This window comes from Anabrus simplex, chromosome 1, assembly GCF_040414725.1.
Source record: "Anabrus simplex isolate iqAnaSimp1 chromosome 1, ASM4041472v1, whole genome shotgun sequence".
NCBI lineage: Eukaryota > Metazoa > Arthropoda > Insecta > Orthoptera > Tettigoniidae > Anabrus > Anabrus simplex.
The window spans coordinates 1,722,859,833-1,722,875,055 of NC_090265.1; the positions used below are offsets into that span (position 1 = coordinate 1,722,859,833).

At 39.8% G+C, this 15,223-nt stretch overlaps 1 protein-coding gene across 1 annotated transcript in view; it reads right to left on the reverse strand.

Moving 5' to 3' along the window:
• The window catches only part of LOC136858718 (protein 5NUC), a 178,457-nt gene that overhangs the window by 40,142 nt on the left and 123,092 nt on the right, over nucleotides 1–15,223 (reverse strand). The window contains exons 4-5 of the mRNA XM_067138460.2: nucleotides 3,915–4,112; nucleotides 1,226–1,389 (exon numbers count right to left, since the gene is read on the reverse strand). Coding sequence (XP_066994561.2) covers nucleotides 1,226–1,389; nucleotides 3,915–4,112 — 362 coding nt within the window. The remainder of the gene's footprint in view (nucleotides 1–1,225; nucleotides 1,390–3,914; nucleotides 4,113–15,223) is intronic.

A 15,223-nucleotide genomic window follows, 5' to 3' on the forward strand; every position in this document is an offset into this window, starting at 1 on the left:
GCTGCATCAGTCAATGTTGTCACTGACTGGTCCAGTTCTCCACAGCTGCACTCAGTCAACATTGTCACTGACTGATCCAGTTCTCTACAGGTGCATCAGTCAACATTGTCACGGACTGGTCCAGTTCTCCACAGCTGCATCAATCAACATTGTCACTGACTGGTCTAGTTCTCCACAGCTGCACTCAGTCAACATTGTCACTGACTGGTCCAGTTCTCCACAGCTGCATCAGTCAACATTGTCACTGACTGGTCCACAGCTGCTCTCAGTCAACATTGTCACTGACTGATCCAGTTCTCCACAGCTGCTCTCAGTCAACATTGTCACTGACTGGTCCAGTTCTCCACAGCTGCATCAGTCAACATTGTCACTGACTGGTCCACAGTTGCACTCAGTCAACATTGTCACTGACTGGTCCACAGCTGCACTCAGTCAACATTGTCATGACTGATCCAGTTCTCCACAGCTGCATCAGTTGACATTGTCACTGACTGGCCCACAGCTGCACTCAGTCAACATTGTCACTGACTGGTCCACAGCTGCACTCAGTCAACATTGTCACTGACTGATCCAGTTCTCCACAGCTGCATCAGTTAACATTGTCACTGACTGGCCCACAGCTGCACTCAGTCAACATTGTCACTGACTGGTCCACAGCTGCACTCAGTCAACATTGTCACTGACTGATCCAGTTCTCCACAGCTGTATCAGTCACCATTGTCACTGACTGGTCCAGTTCTCCACAGCTGCATCAGTCAACATTGTCACTGACTGATTGACAGGTGCATTCAGTCAACATTGTCACTGACTGATCGACAGGTGCATTCAGTCAACATTGTCATTGACTGGTCCAGTTCACCACAGCCACTCAGTCAACATAGTCACTGATTGGTCCACAGCTGCACTCAGTCAACATTGTTACTGACTGGTCCTCAGCTGCAGTCAGTAAACAATGTAACTGACTGATCCAGTTTTCCACAGTTCTTCATGGTACATACAACACACCATACTACCAACCACCCCAACAGCATGCTATAGTGATTAGATCCTTCCACACAAGGTTGGTGTCAGGAAGGGCATCCAGCCATAGAACAGGACCAAATTCACATGTGAGACACCATATGTTTCTGCAACCATACAAACCATACAAGTGTAGGAAAAGTAGTAGAAGAAGCAGAAAAAAAAAAGAAGATTAATACTATAAGAGTGTTATCTCAGTACTCACAAAAAGCACCATCGCGTCTGTGATGAGGTTTCCCAGGTTACATTCCACAACACGACACTGTTTGGTGCTGCCCTCTAGGAACACCTTGGTACTGCCAACTGTTGTCTTTGTCATCTCAGTAATTCCTTTTCTCCACCTTTCCAGTTCGTCGAGGACATCAGGATCTGAAACACAGTGGTGGAGATCAGTGATCCCTGCTTCTTCCATAAGACTTCCCAGTTCCTTACCAGAATGGACTAAGTCTTAGACAGACCTGCTAAAGACAAGCGCCATACTCTTTCCATGGCAGGTTTATCAGGATCTGAAACACAGTGCTGCTTCTTCCATAAGACTTCCCAGTTCCTTACCAGAATGGACTAAGTCTTAGACTTAGGTCTGCTAAAGACAAGTACCATTCTCTTTCCACAGCAGGTTTCTATAAGACCCCATGAAGCTGTAGCCAGGTATACGTAGGCCCTACAAAACACAGCATCACATGACTGAAGGAGCATAACAGACATAGCCGGCTGGGACAAGCAGACAGATTATCACTCGCTGAACACTCACTGCCAGCAGGCCATGACATACAGTACAGCAATACCAAAGTACTGTCAACCACTGTATCTTATCATGCCTGGCTACAAAGGGAAGCCATTGAAATCCTGAAGCACACCAACAGCTTCAACCATAAGGAGGAATCTGAATGGGTAAACAAAGCCTTATAGTTTATTATTTTCATGTCCCTATTGATAAAGTTCACAACTGATAAACTTAACCATGATAGGTTAAAATGACTGTTTGATCTGTATTGACTGGTTTGAATGTAGTACAGAAATATTTAAAATAGTTATATTTGAATCAGCCTTATCAATGCACTTATTAATGAAAGAAAATAATTTATTCACCCAAACATGTTTCAGGAATTCAATTGTAAAATGGGGATAATTCCACCTAAGCAATTCTGCTTATTAAAAGTACAATGTATTTATGCTTAAAAATACACTATTTGCAGTACCGGTTTTGATCTATATTGATCATCCTCAGCTGCATTAAGAACATGACATAAAACATGTACAAATCATTGGACATTACTTAGTTGAAGAGTGTGATTAAAAAGCATGATGAACAACATTATTAACAAGTTAAAATCAATAAAATTTTAATTGAGTCCATAAGTCCCTTATAGCAACCATTACCCCTGTTGTAGTTCTGTCTTCTTCATAGTTAAGATGTACTTAAAAGTCCTGGTGTGTTGCTAGTTGAACATTTCATATATTGTGTGTTACTTATTCTGGTGAGGTGTAGGCTTGTCAAGTATGGTGGTGAGGTATGTTGCTTTTTGTGCTGGCAGGGCTGTCTTAAAGTCAAAGTGAGTTAAGCTGGCATTAACTAATCTTCATATTTGCTTGTGGTGATTGATGACATGTTCATTTAGTAAAAGTTTTCTTGTTGTTTATTGTACATTTGGAGTAAGTGGAATTATCTACGGAATAATAGTGTAGAGTCTATATGGAAAAGAGAAAAGATTGCGTTTGGGAGAACGTCTGTTTTGTATGATATGAGGTGGGAGCTATGTGTGTTAGTTTACTCACTACTCAGTTGGGGAGGCCAGATACTGTTGCCCTGCTGTAAGCACGTTGTGCACTGCTCCTTGTATGACGAGGGTTAGCGCTGTGAGTAGGCAAGGGGGGAGACAGGGAGGAGTGAGGGAGGGGATAGGGGCGGTGATTCGGGTGGGTGGGGGCATCTCTTGTGGGGACTAGTTGAGTGTTTTCGTTGTTGTTTATTCTTAAGGTAATGGCTTTTAAGTAATGGAATGATTGTGTTATAAAGGACCTTTGTTTTATCTGTCACCTCATTTAAGTTGTGAGTTAGATTAAAGTATTGGTCCATACGTATATAGAAATCTTCAGTAATATTGAGTAAAGTGCCTTTGGGGGCTATTTTTAGGATAGCCATGTCTCTTTTAGTGTTGGAAAATTTACGTTCAGAATCTGCTATACATGTTCTGAATAACGGGTGTTAAAACTTCAGCCAGTTTGTCCTAGCCCTATATGCCCTCAAATACTTTATACTGTCGGGGTCAGAAAAGAACAAGAATTTATCAAGAAAGATTGGATTGGATAGATGAAAGTCAGGAGCCTGGCTCAAGTAAGTGGAAGCAATGCCAGGACTCAGCTAAGGGCCTCATGGTTACCAACCCACGCTCCCAAATTAAGAGCCCCTAGGGTCCCTTTTTGTCGCCTCCTACAACAGGCAGGGGATACCAAGGGTGTTATTTGGAAAGTTCAAGACAAAGTACTTTAGAAATAAAAGAACATTTTCACCCTTCAATCAAACATACAGAGAGGATGATGTGATCATGATTTTATGTCAAAGTGAAGTGAATCTTTGGACAAAAGAGGTTACGGTGCTGAGAATGTTTCTCAACTTTAGTTTTGGGAACTGCAGCATGGGAATGATCAAACAGTTTCAGTGTACTGCTATTAAGGACTGCATCACACTGAGAGTACAAAAGACAGCGTTGTGAAATGACAGGAGATTTCTGAATTGGCATGCATTAAACTGTCTGAATCGGCATGCATTAAACTGAGACATCGATGAGTCAATCATCCAATCAAAACAGGAGTCTGAAGCTGCCACGCATGATGTATTACTTTGGGGTATTTTGCTGGGTTCCCAGTAGTTTAGCAGCCTAAGCAGTTCTTACCTTGTGGTATTTTGCTGTTCAGAAGTATTGGATTCCCAACATAATGTTTAGACTCTCCATCTTGATCAAATTCCATTGTCAGTTGTCCTAAATATTTAGTGTAAGCATAAGCTTGCACTACCGGAACCTTTCGTCCTGAAGCTTGCGTCACAACAGTCGGATATAAGCCGTCTGGAACATCTGAGTCTGGCTGGGAACCTGTGGGGCGAAAGCAGATATTAATTAACACCTCTTATAGACAAATCACTATTTCCAGCAAAAGAATACAGTGGAGAACATGGAAATTGCAACATCACAAAGAAATGGGTAATTCCATAGTTTGGCAATGTGCAATTGACATCAAAGCAAAAGCGCAGGAGATATCTGTATATTGTGATGTGTAGTGAACTTTGTCTTGTGTTTCGTTTTATTTTTCATGGATATGTTCGAGTAAAGTGATTGAATAAGTATACAGGAATCTGTGAAGGCACAGACTGAATTTGCGTTATTAATACATTTTTTGTGTATTTACAGATAAACACAAAAAGGTGTGTACCCATCTGTAGTAGCAACTATAAAATTAAAAAGAAGGTAGTTATGTTACCTCATTTAGGTTTCCTTCAGATGAGGAATTAAAATAAAAATTGGTTCGTCATGTTAAATGGGATAATTGTGAATCAGGAAAGGATTCAGTCATGTGCATAAAACATTTTACAGACAAAACTTTTTCAACAGGGAAAATATTTTGTTAATGTAAAGGCAATGTAACTATACTACCAGCTAAACCTAATGAACTTCTTTCTGATGCTTGTCCAACTATTTTCCCAAATTTGCCTGAATATACATTATCAATAAGTGTTAAAAGAAAAGATCCTGAAGTTAGGAGACTGGAAATTAAGAGTGGGGAAAAAAAGAAGAAAACAGAGGTGGAAGAATCAAAGATGACTTAATAAGCCAACTTTAATCATTTAAAATCCCTTCTTCATTCCAAAACTGACATGTCAGTATGGCAGATCTGTAATGAATTTCTTTGCATATACAGATTGAACTTGGAAGATCTGCCATTTTCTCAAAATTCACCACGATATGAATGTCACTGTATATGTTAATAGTTATCAGGTGTCAGTCAGAGAAATTAATTGTTCAGCACAGGGTACAATCTTCAAGTGATCTCAACTAAATTAATATTTATTAAATTACACAAGAAGCCACTACTAGTAGTATTAGTGTTGAATGTGTACAAAGTAATATATTAAAAATTCTTGACAAGCTCATGGAGTTTAGTGAGGTAAGCCATGAAAGTGCAGAAACTTTGTCTAACTTTATATTTTTAAATGCACTAAAAGGTTGAAGAGTTACTATAAAAAGTAAGTTGCACTGATTCTTGCCTTCATGTTGAACTGTCATTCTCCTGAAATGCTTATTGTTCTTTGCAGGAGAGTAATCTGATCCTACTGCTAAGAAACTTGAACAATTAGCAGCAAATGTACAAGTATCACCTAATTTGGAAAAGGAAAGCAGAAGTACTTTTTCACCCAGAGACAAGAAACTGAAAAGTAGCCTAAGTAGTTGATGAAACTGACATGAATCCCTCTCTTGAGTAGGCTATACAAATGGAGTACAGTACTCATTGGTCATGCCAAGACGAACCCTGTACAAGAAGCAAGAACATTTCAAGACTTTCATGATGCATTCTGCACTTGGATCCTTCAAGGAAGTCATCTCTCTCACCCTAGTGAAAGCACAGTCTGATGATATTTTATTTAACCTGACAATAAATGCTCTGAACACTTGTTCAGAATACAGGATGAATTTATTGTTATGTGCATAATATGTGACAACAACAACAGGGTAAATAACAATATGTTTGGCAATATGTGTTCAATTTTAGGAAGTGAAAGTCCATTCTTTTTAGGAATAATTGGCTGAGTCAAAAGGATTGAGATGATACTTTCATTTTCCTTGATTTTGAAATAGATCAGATTATCCATAAGGTGTGCTTTATTGATGTAATAAACCTTTATGCAACCACAGTCGTGCATCCAGTCTGGTTGTTGTAGCTTTTAATCTCAAGAACCAAAACTGTGTTTCCCAACAATTTTGATAGGCAGAGTGTCACTTGTTGATAAATTGTTGAATGCTTTGAAAACCAATCAAATGGATTCTAATGCCACAGCTAGGTCTTTTTGGAAATCATTAATGAGTGGTGGCATATTGTTAATGTCAAAAAAAGTCATTAAAGATTTTTGCAAGGGAGATCACAACTGAATGCATTTTCTAGACTAGATAATGACCATAAGCAATTGTTTGTTGTTCACAGGGGCCTAACATCTAAGGTCATTGGCTAAATACGCAAGCAATTGGGGCGATTTAAATTTGATTCATGTTCACTTAACAAGTAACAAAAACCACAATTGTCCTGTTAAAAATTATCAATTTTTCATTTGAAACTGTGAAGCCCAATTACAGTACCGGTACTTACTGTTAGGGAAGTTTCAAAGTGATAATCTAGAAAAAAAAAGGCTTGATTAGCACTGACAGATTAGTGGTTGTAACTACAGAACTTCAAGTCCTAGAAAGTGAGAAGAGTATTCTAGGCTTGCACTTGTCTGTGTATGGAAAATTACAGTTTGACTGTAGCCAATTAGAAATGTGTGATTCCATCAAGACAGGTTATATTAGGCTTTCCAGGACCCTTCCAGCTTGCCAGATAGGGTGGTGATGAACAAGCTCTCACCAGCATTGTCTGTCCATACAAGTCTCTGTCTCCGTCATCACTCTCCGGTCCCATCCTCTACTCTCGACGTTTATCTTCAGTTGGTGCAGCCATCATTTCCTTGGTTGTCCAACAGGTCTCCTTCTGCTGACTGTCTGTTCCATGTATGCATGTGGTGTTTGAGTGCCTGGCATTCTCTATACATGCCCAAACCACTTAAGTCTTGCAGACTTATTCTTTCTTTCAGGGGATGTTCAACTCCCAAAGATGATCTGACATCCTCACTCCTTACATAATCTTGCCATGATTCCTGCATGGCATTTCTAAGAAAGTTCAATTCACAGGCATGCAGTTCTCTAACATCCCTAATATACAGGTTTCTAGGCCATACCTAAATATGGGAATAAGATACGATTTATACAAGGACATCTTGGCTTGTAGGGATACCACCTTGTCCCAGATCGGAGGACGTATGAGGTTATAGAATTTAGATTCATTGGCCACTGTGAAAGTCCTTCTTGCTGGGCTCCACCCTTGTTTGAGACCATGCTCCCAAAGTACCTGAATTCTTATACCTAGGTTCTGTTGTAATGTGTTGTCCATTAAATTGTATTTGGCAACCAGTATTATTTCTCTCAATATTATGTTCAGGATAATGAAGTACCACGGGGATCTGTACCGAGTGTCACACTGTTCTCAATCATCATCAACATCATAGCTGATGCTGCTGGGCCTGCAGTCATTCCATCACTTTATGTAGGCTATTTAGCTCTACATTACAGCTCTGGAAGGATGACATTTGCTGAGAGACAGCTACAGCAAGCTATTAACTGAGTCAAAAGATTGTCCCTGCAACATGATTTTTGATTTACAGCAACAAAAACCTCAGTTATACACTTCTGTCGACGTTGATTTGTGCATCCTGAACTAGTGTTGGCTACTGAATGCATGATTCAAAGCAGTGTATCGATTCGTTGAAGTGTCCGAGTGAATCGATTCACAGGAACGGCGAGCTCACACCACACGATTGAACTTACTCCCAGTGGACAGTGTTGAGTGGTGCACTCACTGCACGTTGACGGGGAGCCGAGCTTCCGCTGCAGCGAGACAGTGAATCATGGCACATCGAAGGAATCGTGAACGAGCGCGGCTCAGTGAGACACAAGATACACACGGCTCCTTACCGGCTTACTGCACACTGGCGGGTGGTGGAGAGCCGAGCTTCCGCTGCAGCGAGACATACAGTGAGCCATGGCACACCGAAAGAATCGTGAACGAGCACGGCTCAGAGAGACACAAGATACACACGGCTCCTTATTGGCACACTGGACAGTGGACACTGGCGGAGAGCTGGGCTTCCTCTGAAGTAATACATACCGAGTCATGGTACACTGAAAGAATCGTACGCTAAATGGACTCCCGAGCTCAGCTCATTTGAAAATAATACCCACTTGCATTCACTGTGCTCTTCTTACAGGGAGGTTTAAATAATAGATGGATTTATTTTCAGTGTTAAAAAGGTAGTCAAAACATAATTCTAAAGTAGCTAGTAAGTAGGTAGGCTATTAGGTTATACTATTTATTAGTTTAATGAATCTTAGTATTACACCATTTATTAGTTTAATGAATCTTAATATTATAACTTAGTTGACACTTGACAATTAATTAAACTCGACTCTAGCCTGCCCTATGATTATGAGTCATGCTCATGACCACTCAAAAGTACCTGTTTTGTATTGGGAAGAACAACTCAGTATTGTCTCAGTTTGTATGTCACATCGTTGCACAAGACTTCAATAATATGTGGACAGTAAGTGAGCCGACTGACACAGTAACTTAACCAACAGTATGTTGAATCAGAAAACCAGTGGGCTACTGTACATCTCGGGTAGCCTATACAAAATATGACGATTTTTAAAAAATCCTCTGCTGATAGAAACATACAGTACATATTTTCAAAAATGACTTAGCGAGTTGGACGTGTGGTTAGTATCGCGTTGCTATGCGCTTGCATTCGGGGGATGGTGGGTCCAAATCCCACCGTCGGCAGCCGTTAAGATGGTTTTCCGTAGTTTCCCCATTTTCACACCAGGAAATGCTGGGACTGTGCCTTAATTAAGGCCATGGCTGCTACTTTCCTAATCCCAGACCTTTCCCATCCTGCGTCGCCGGAAACCTTCGATGTATTAGAGTGACTAGCATGAGCTATGACAAATTATTATTATTATTATTATTATTATTATTATTATTATTATTATTATTATTATTAACAACCACATGAGATTTTTACTGTAGTATTACAATATAGTACTGCACAACTATCTATTTTTTCCTGCATTTCTTTTTTTAACTTACTTGTTTTGTACTTACCGTGAATACAATGAAATTTGCAAGTTCCTTGAAATCATGTAAGAAACGACTAGGCAAGTAATTGATAGGGAATCTCCTACCTGGGTGACAGCTCTAAATGCAGATCATTGATTATTGTGTGTACAGATGTTTTTTATTTAATTAAGTTGTCACTGTGGGGGAAAGGCCTTGTAACATCAACACTCGATACGAAGAGCAACCTGAACCTCACAGCTAGACGACGCACAAGAAAGGAGTTCATAGTATGAAGACCAGATGGCAGTAGCGAGCAGCGGGCACTGAATGCTGTTGCTGCCATCTTACCACACCAGTACATACTACGCAGATGCAGTAGGAGCGGTGAATCTAATGTGCCATGAATCGGATCACTGTATCGATTCAGTAACATGAACGGAATCAAATGAATCGATTCAGTAAAATGAATTGAATGTCCCATCACTATCCTGAACCACAGCTCCACTTGCGACAGAGTATCTTAACAGTAGTAGATGCATGCAGGTTCCAGGGTCTCCATTTTGATAAGAGACTAACGTGGCACCCCCACATCCGTCAGCTGAAGGTTGCCTGCATGAAGCGACTTAAAATGCTTTTCTCAGTGGCACTTCGTGGATTGCTGACCATGCGGTGCTGCTGCTACGTTTTTACCCTCACTGACTATGGTAGTGCGGCTTATGGTTCAGCATCAAGATCTACACTGAACCTATTAAACGATGTTCACCATAGTGGAGTTAGGCTGGCAATGGGAGCTTTCTGTACTAGCCCCATTGGGAGTTCCTTTTTACGAATAAGGAGGCAGCAAATATTCCTCACGTACGCTGCCAAAATTCATGAAATGCTGCTATATCCAAGCTATCAATGCATCTTTAGTACCCGATACCACCAGGGGTACCAAATCTGACCAAATGCCACATGGTCAGTTGGGTTTCGAATTGATAGATAGTGTCATGAGTTAGATGTTGCTATCGGTGGTTGTCCTGAGCAGACTTCTAGCGAGGTAACTCCGTGGTTAGTTTCATGACCAGATATAAGGTATTTCCAGGACTTTGTTCACCAGTATTTGGCTGCGAGACATGTCTACACAGTTGGTTTTAAGATTGGAGAAAATGTGGGTTGCTCATTCATCACTGATAATGTAAGCAGGAAGATCATGCTTTCTATTGTCTGTAGTATGTATACTGCAGAGCTTTTCACCATCTTAGAAGCTCTGAAGTTTTTCAATGGGTGACAAAAGAAACCACATTCTCTTTTGTACCGACCTGTTAAGTTCCCTGCAATTTGCTGACACCTGTTTCCTGCAACACTCACTGGTGCACAGATTCATGACCTTCTAGCTAGGTTATGTGATGTTGGCACCAGAATCACTTTTGTGTGGCTCCCAAGCCACGTTAGGATTGCAGGAAATGAACTCTCAAACAAAGCAGCAAAAGAAGTGGTGAATGTACCAGCTATTTGTTCTCAGCTACGTCGAACCATCTTGGTGTTCTGGGAATCAGCGTGGCTAGCTATCCATACTCTCAACAAGCTGAGAGCATTTAAGAAGACCACTACCGTGTGGCGGTCCTCTTTCTGGCCTTCACGGAAAGAGGCTATAGTATTGTGTAGACTGAGGATAGGTCACAGACAATCTACGCACTCTTCTCTACTAAAGAGGGAAGATCCCCCCAGTGGTGCCAACTTCACTGTGGCCCACATTGTTGTATGGAGTGGAAACCTGGGCACTGAAGAAGAGACTGGCATTATTTGAAGTCTCGTAGATGAGGAGATATCCAAGAACACCTTGGTTAAAGAGGATGTGTTGGAGGAAGAAGTGAATAGAGAAACTGTGTCCAACAGATGCTGGAAGGAGAATGTTCGTTGCTCAACGCTGGAAGGAAAGGAAGAGTGGTAGAAAGGTGGAATTTCCCATACAAGTTGGATTTTGTTATCTATATATATAAAATAAGAGTTTTGTCTGTACATTGCTCAGAATTTGAAAAGAATGGTATTTCTGTATCGGTCATGTCCACAGTAACAAGGAAATGCACTTTTTACTTTTCCGTAATTTCTGTCTGTCTGTCTGTCTGTCTGTCTGTCTGTCTGTCTGTCTGTCTGTCTGTCTGTCTGTCTGTCTGTCTGTCTGTCTGTCTGTATGTACACGCATCACTAGAAAACGGCTAAAGAGAATTTAATGAAAATCGGTATGCAAAGTCGGGGAATAAACCGCTACAATCTAAGCCATAAATAATTTTACTCGCGCTCATAGAAATGGTAGTTTAGGGGAAGGCCTAAAATTTAATTTTCAAATATTTACGTTATTAGTAGTCCTATCTTGATAAAAATTGGGCAATGTTGGGGAATAAGCACCTATAACTTAGGCTAGGAATAATTGTATTCACGATGAGTGAAATGGTAGTTTAGGGGAAGGCCTAAAATTTAATTCTTAAATATTTACGTCATTAGTGGTCCTATCTCATTGAAAACTGGTATACAAAGTCGGAGAATGAATCACTATAATCTAGGCTATACATTATTTTATTCACGCTCAATGAAATGGTAGTTCAGGGGAAGGCCTAAAATTTAATTCTCAAATATTTATATTATTAGTGATGGTATCGATAAATACAAAATAACCATAGTTTTATAGAATTAAATTTCCAACCATTTATGTCATACATTTTTATCATACCAGCTATGATAACATAGATATTCATGAATTTGTATTTTTGTTGCTAAGTCCATAACGACGCCTAGCCACGAGAAAATGTGTGGACGGAATTTAATGAAAATCAGTATATAGAGTCGTGGAATAAGAAAATACAGTCTAAGCTATAAGCAATTTTATTCACCTTGGATGAAATTGTAGTTCAGGAAAAGGTGCCTAAATTTTGATTTTTAAATACCTATGTTTTTGGTCCTATCGAAAAGTGCTAGATAACAAAAGTTACAGAGAATACAATTTCCGATCATTTATGTTTTATTCAGTTTTACATTACCGACTATGATGAGTGGTATTTCCGAGTCGGAAGAAAACTTAATGTGAAGGCCTACAATATCGAAGGCGCATAACATTGATCAACAATATCATTACATTGACCATTGTTTGTTGTGATGTTATTTGTACCTTATGCTGCCTCACAACTCCGATAGATGGGATTACTGCTGGGTACTGAGTACACAAGCCTGACTGAATATTGGCGTGAAATAGCCGGGGAGTTATAAAACTTTCTTCTTTAGCATACCATTCCTCTGCTTCATACATTTTCTGATACAGCTGGTACATAACACACTATTTCTTCACAGTACGGTATTCCAGTTATTCGATCCCTACTCTGTCGCGCTGTTTTGAATGAGCACTGTGCATACTTAAGGCAGAGGCTGACTTAGTAGTAGTAGTAGTAGTAGTAATAGTAGTAGTAGTAGTAGTAGTAGTATGACCTGGTCTAGAATAACAATTTAGACCTATTCCAAATTATAGCACTACAATTCACTTAATAACTCAAAATTCAACCGTGAAAAGAGCCGTTTCTTAAGAAAAGCTTCTTCCTCTTCACTTTTATTAAATTCTACATTCATTTTTTTTTTTTTTTTGCTAGGGGCTTTACGTCGCACCGACACAGATAGGTCTTATGGCGACGATGGGATAGGAAAGGCCTAGGAGTTGGAAGGAAGCGGCCGTGGCCTTAATTAAGGTACAGCCCCAGCATTTGCCTGGTGTGAAAATGGGAAACCACGGAAAACCATTTTCAGAGCTGCCGATAGTGGGATTCGAACCTACTATCTCCCGGATGCAAGCTCACAGCCGCGCGCCTCTACGCGCACGGCCAACTCGCCCGGTTTCATTTAATTCCAAATTATCAGTGAAGAGGGGGTTTCTCCTCTGGCTTGGAGGGAAAATTTGCCTCCAAGTCAGATAGATTTTTCCGCGGCCAGTGTAGTGAATTGATATTTTCCGACTCATCGGGTACTCCTAGGAAACAGATTAGTAAAAGGGCATAAATTTTCCCTGGGATTCTCCACTATTCAACCCTCACCCTGCCGTAAAAAGACGAAGAGTGTTCACGAATCACGACTGTCTGCGGCTTGGTCATTCCAGCTCTGGAACTGTGGACTGTTAGATCGGCAGTGTAGTCCGGTTCGTTAAAAGTAAGAAAATGTGTGGTGTTTCATTTGATCGAGTACTGTATTTCATTCCTACTTTCGTCATTGTAATGTATGTTCGTTTCAGTTGGGAAAACACAGGTGGAGAGTGAGTATCTACAATTATAATGAAAACTCCCCAACCTGATTGTGACTGATGGTAGGCAAGCGCATCTACCATTACAATGAAAATTCCCTAACTCAGTCTTCATATGAGAAAAGATGTTTGGTGACTTCCCCGTCGCGTTTCTAGGGTAACGTTAAGAGCTATGCAATTTAATACAATCTTGCTTACAACGTGTACACTAGAATTCCGTATGCAATGCAGAATTCCGTAGCGAAGCACGGGTACATCAGCTAGTATATAATAACTCCACCACGGATCAAGATGAAATTTATTACTTGTAATATGTGGTATGTTTTGAGCTGTCAGTGGAGAGTTGGCATGGAATGACATAAGTAGAAGAATAAGCTTGAGGGGAGCTTTTAAAAGTAGGAAAGATCACAATATGAAGATAAAGTTGGAATTCAAGTGGAGAGATTGGGGAAGATATTCATTTATAGGATGAGGAGTAAGGGATTGGAATAAGTTATCAAGGGAAATGTTTGATAAATTTCCAATTTCATTGAAAATATTTGAGAAAAGCTCAGTAAACAATTATAAATAAATGTAAATGTGATGTAAACAATTGATAGGGAATCTGCCACCCTATATGCAGATCACTGATGACTGATTGACCTTCCTGGTCACTTTTATTTTTCTTGGGGTATAAATAAATTAAATAAATAAATCTATATCTATATATAAAAGCTTTTCAGTCTGGAGCGATGTATATATAAATATGAAAAAATGAAAATAGACGTGAATTAATGAGGCACTTCCAGAATCTCAGAAATTTGAATCTTGATAGGGGAGAAGCTGATGACCCCAGGATCGCTAGAAAAATGAAAAATTCTCAAAATTCCGAGAAGGGGGCACTCTGGGGGACCTCAAATTTTGGGCTCAGCATAAGAACACAGTGGTATAATTTATCCAAAGTGACAACCTATAGGTTTCGTGGGCTTAAAATATGTTAAGGAATTTCCTAATTTTTATTCCCCGTCCCCCAAATCAAGATGGCGGCACAACCTGCCAGATGAGGTAGAAAATTGAAATTTGGAGAAATTATAGCGTTTAGCCTCTAACCGATGGAAAAGTCCCAAGATGTATAAATTTTTCACTTTTTACCCCCAAAGATATCGAAATATGGAGGCAATTTTGACTGTGCAGACATTCCTTTTCAGGTATTTGTTAGCTAAACAGTAAGTCGTATCACAAAACGGATGGCACAATCTTGGTTCAATTTGGAGTGATCTGCAACTTTGGTCCTATGACTTTTTGTCATATCTCTCTCGCTTATACGTTACATTTGGCCGTATTTCTGGATTGTTTGTAAATTTGGTGATTTTTACAAGTATATTTCATTGTTTGACACACTTATAGGAAAGATAGGATCATCAAGCTTGGTGCACACGTTGGCACGATCAAAGGCCATATGTGGACCAAGTTTCATGATTCTGGCTTATACATAAGCATGCAAAAAATAATGTAAAGCGTTAAAAATGTTCCCAAATTTCACCCTAATCAAAGTTTTGAGCTCAATTTACCCCCTAAATGGGGGATATGAGAAAATGTTTTAGAACCAAACATGTAGAAGGATAAAAGAGGCGTCTAATAGCGCAAAGCGATTGTTAATATCATGTACCGTGTAGGAGTATCAAATCTCAAAGTGGAGGTCTGCACTTTAAAAAATTTAATGAAATCTCAATTACGGTGTGTAAAGTAATTTATTTAGAAATCCGTATACGATGTAAAAAACCATAGCGTATACAATGTAAAAAACCATAGTGAAACACGGGCACATTTGCTAGTAAATAACAATGAGAAATGCCTAAAAGGAAGGAGAGAAGCACATGTCGATGACAGCAGGCTACAGTGCATTTGATTTGCAGATGACTTGTGGTAGGAAGCAAATAAGCAATAAAGAGAATGCTGGCAGGCCTGAATGTAGCTTATGAGCAACATGGAAAGAGAATTAGTAGGAATAACACAGAGTACAGTGATAGTGCCAAAGTGAATAAGGCAAGA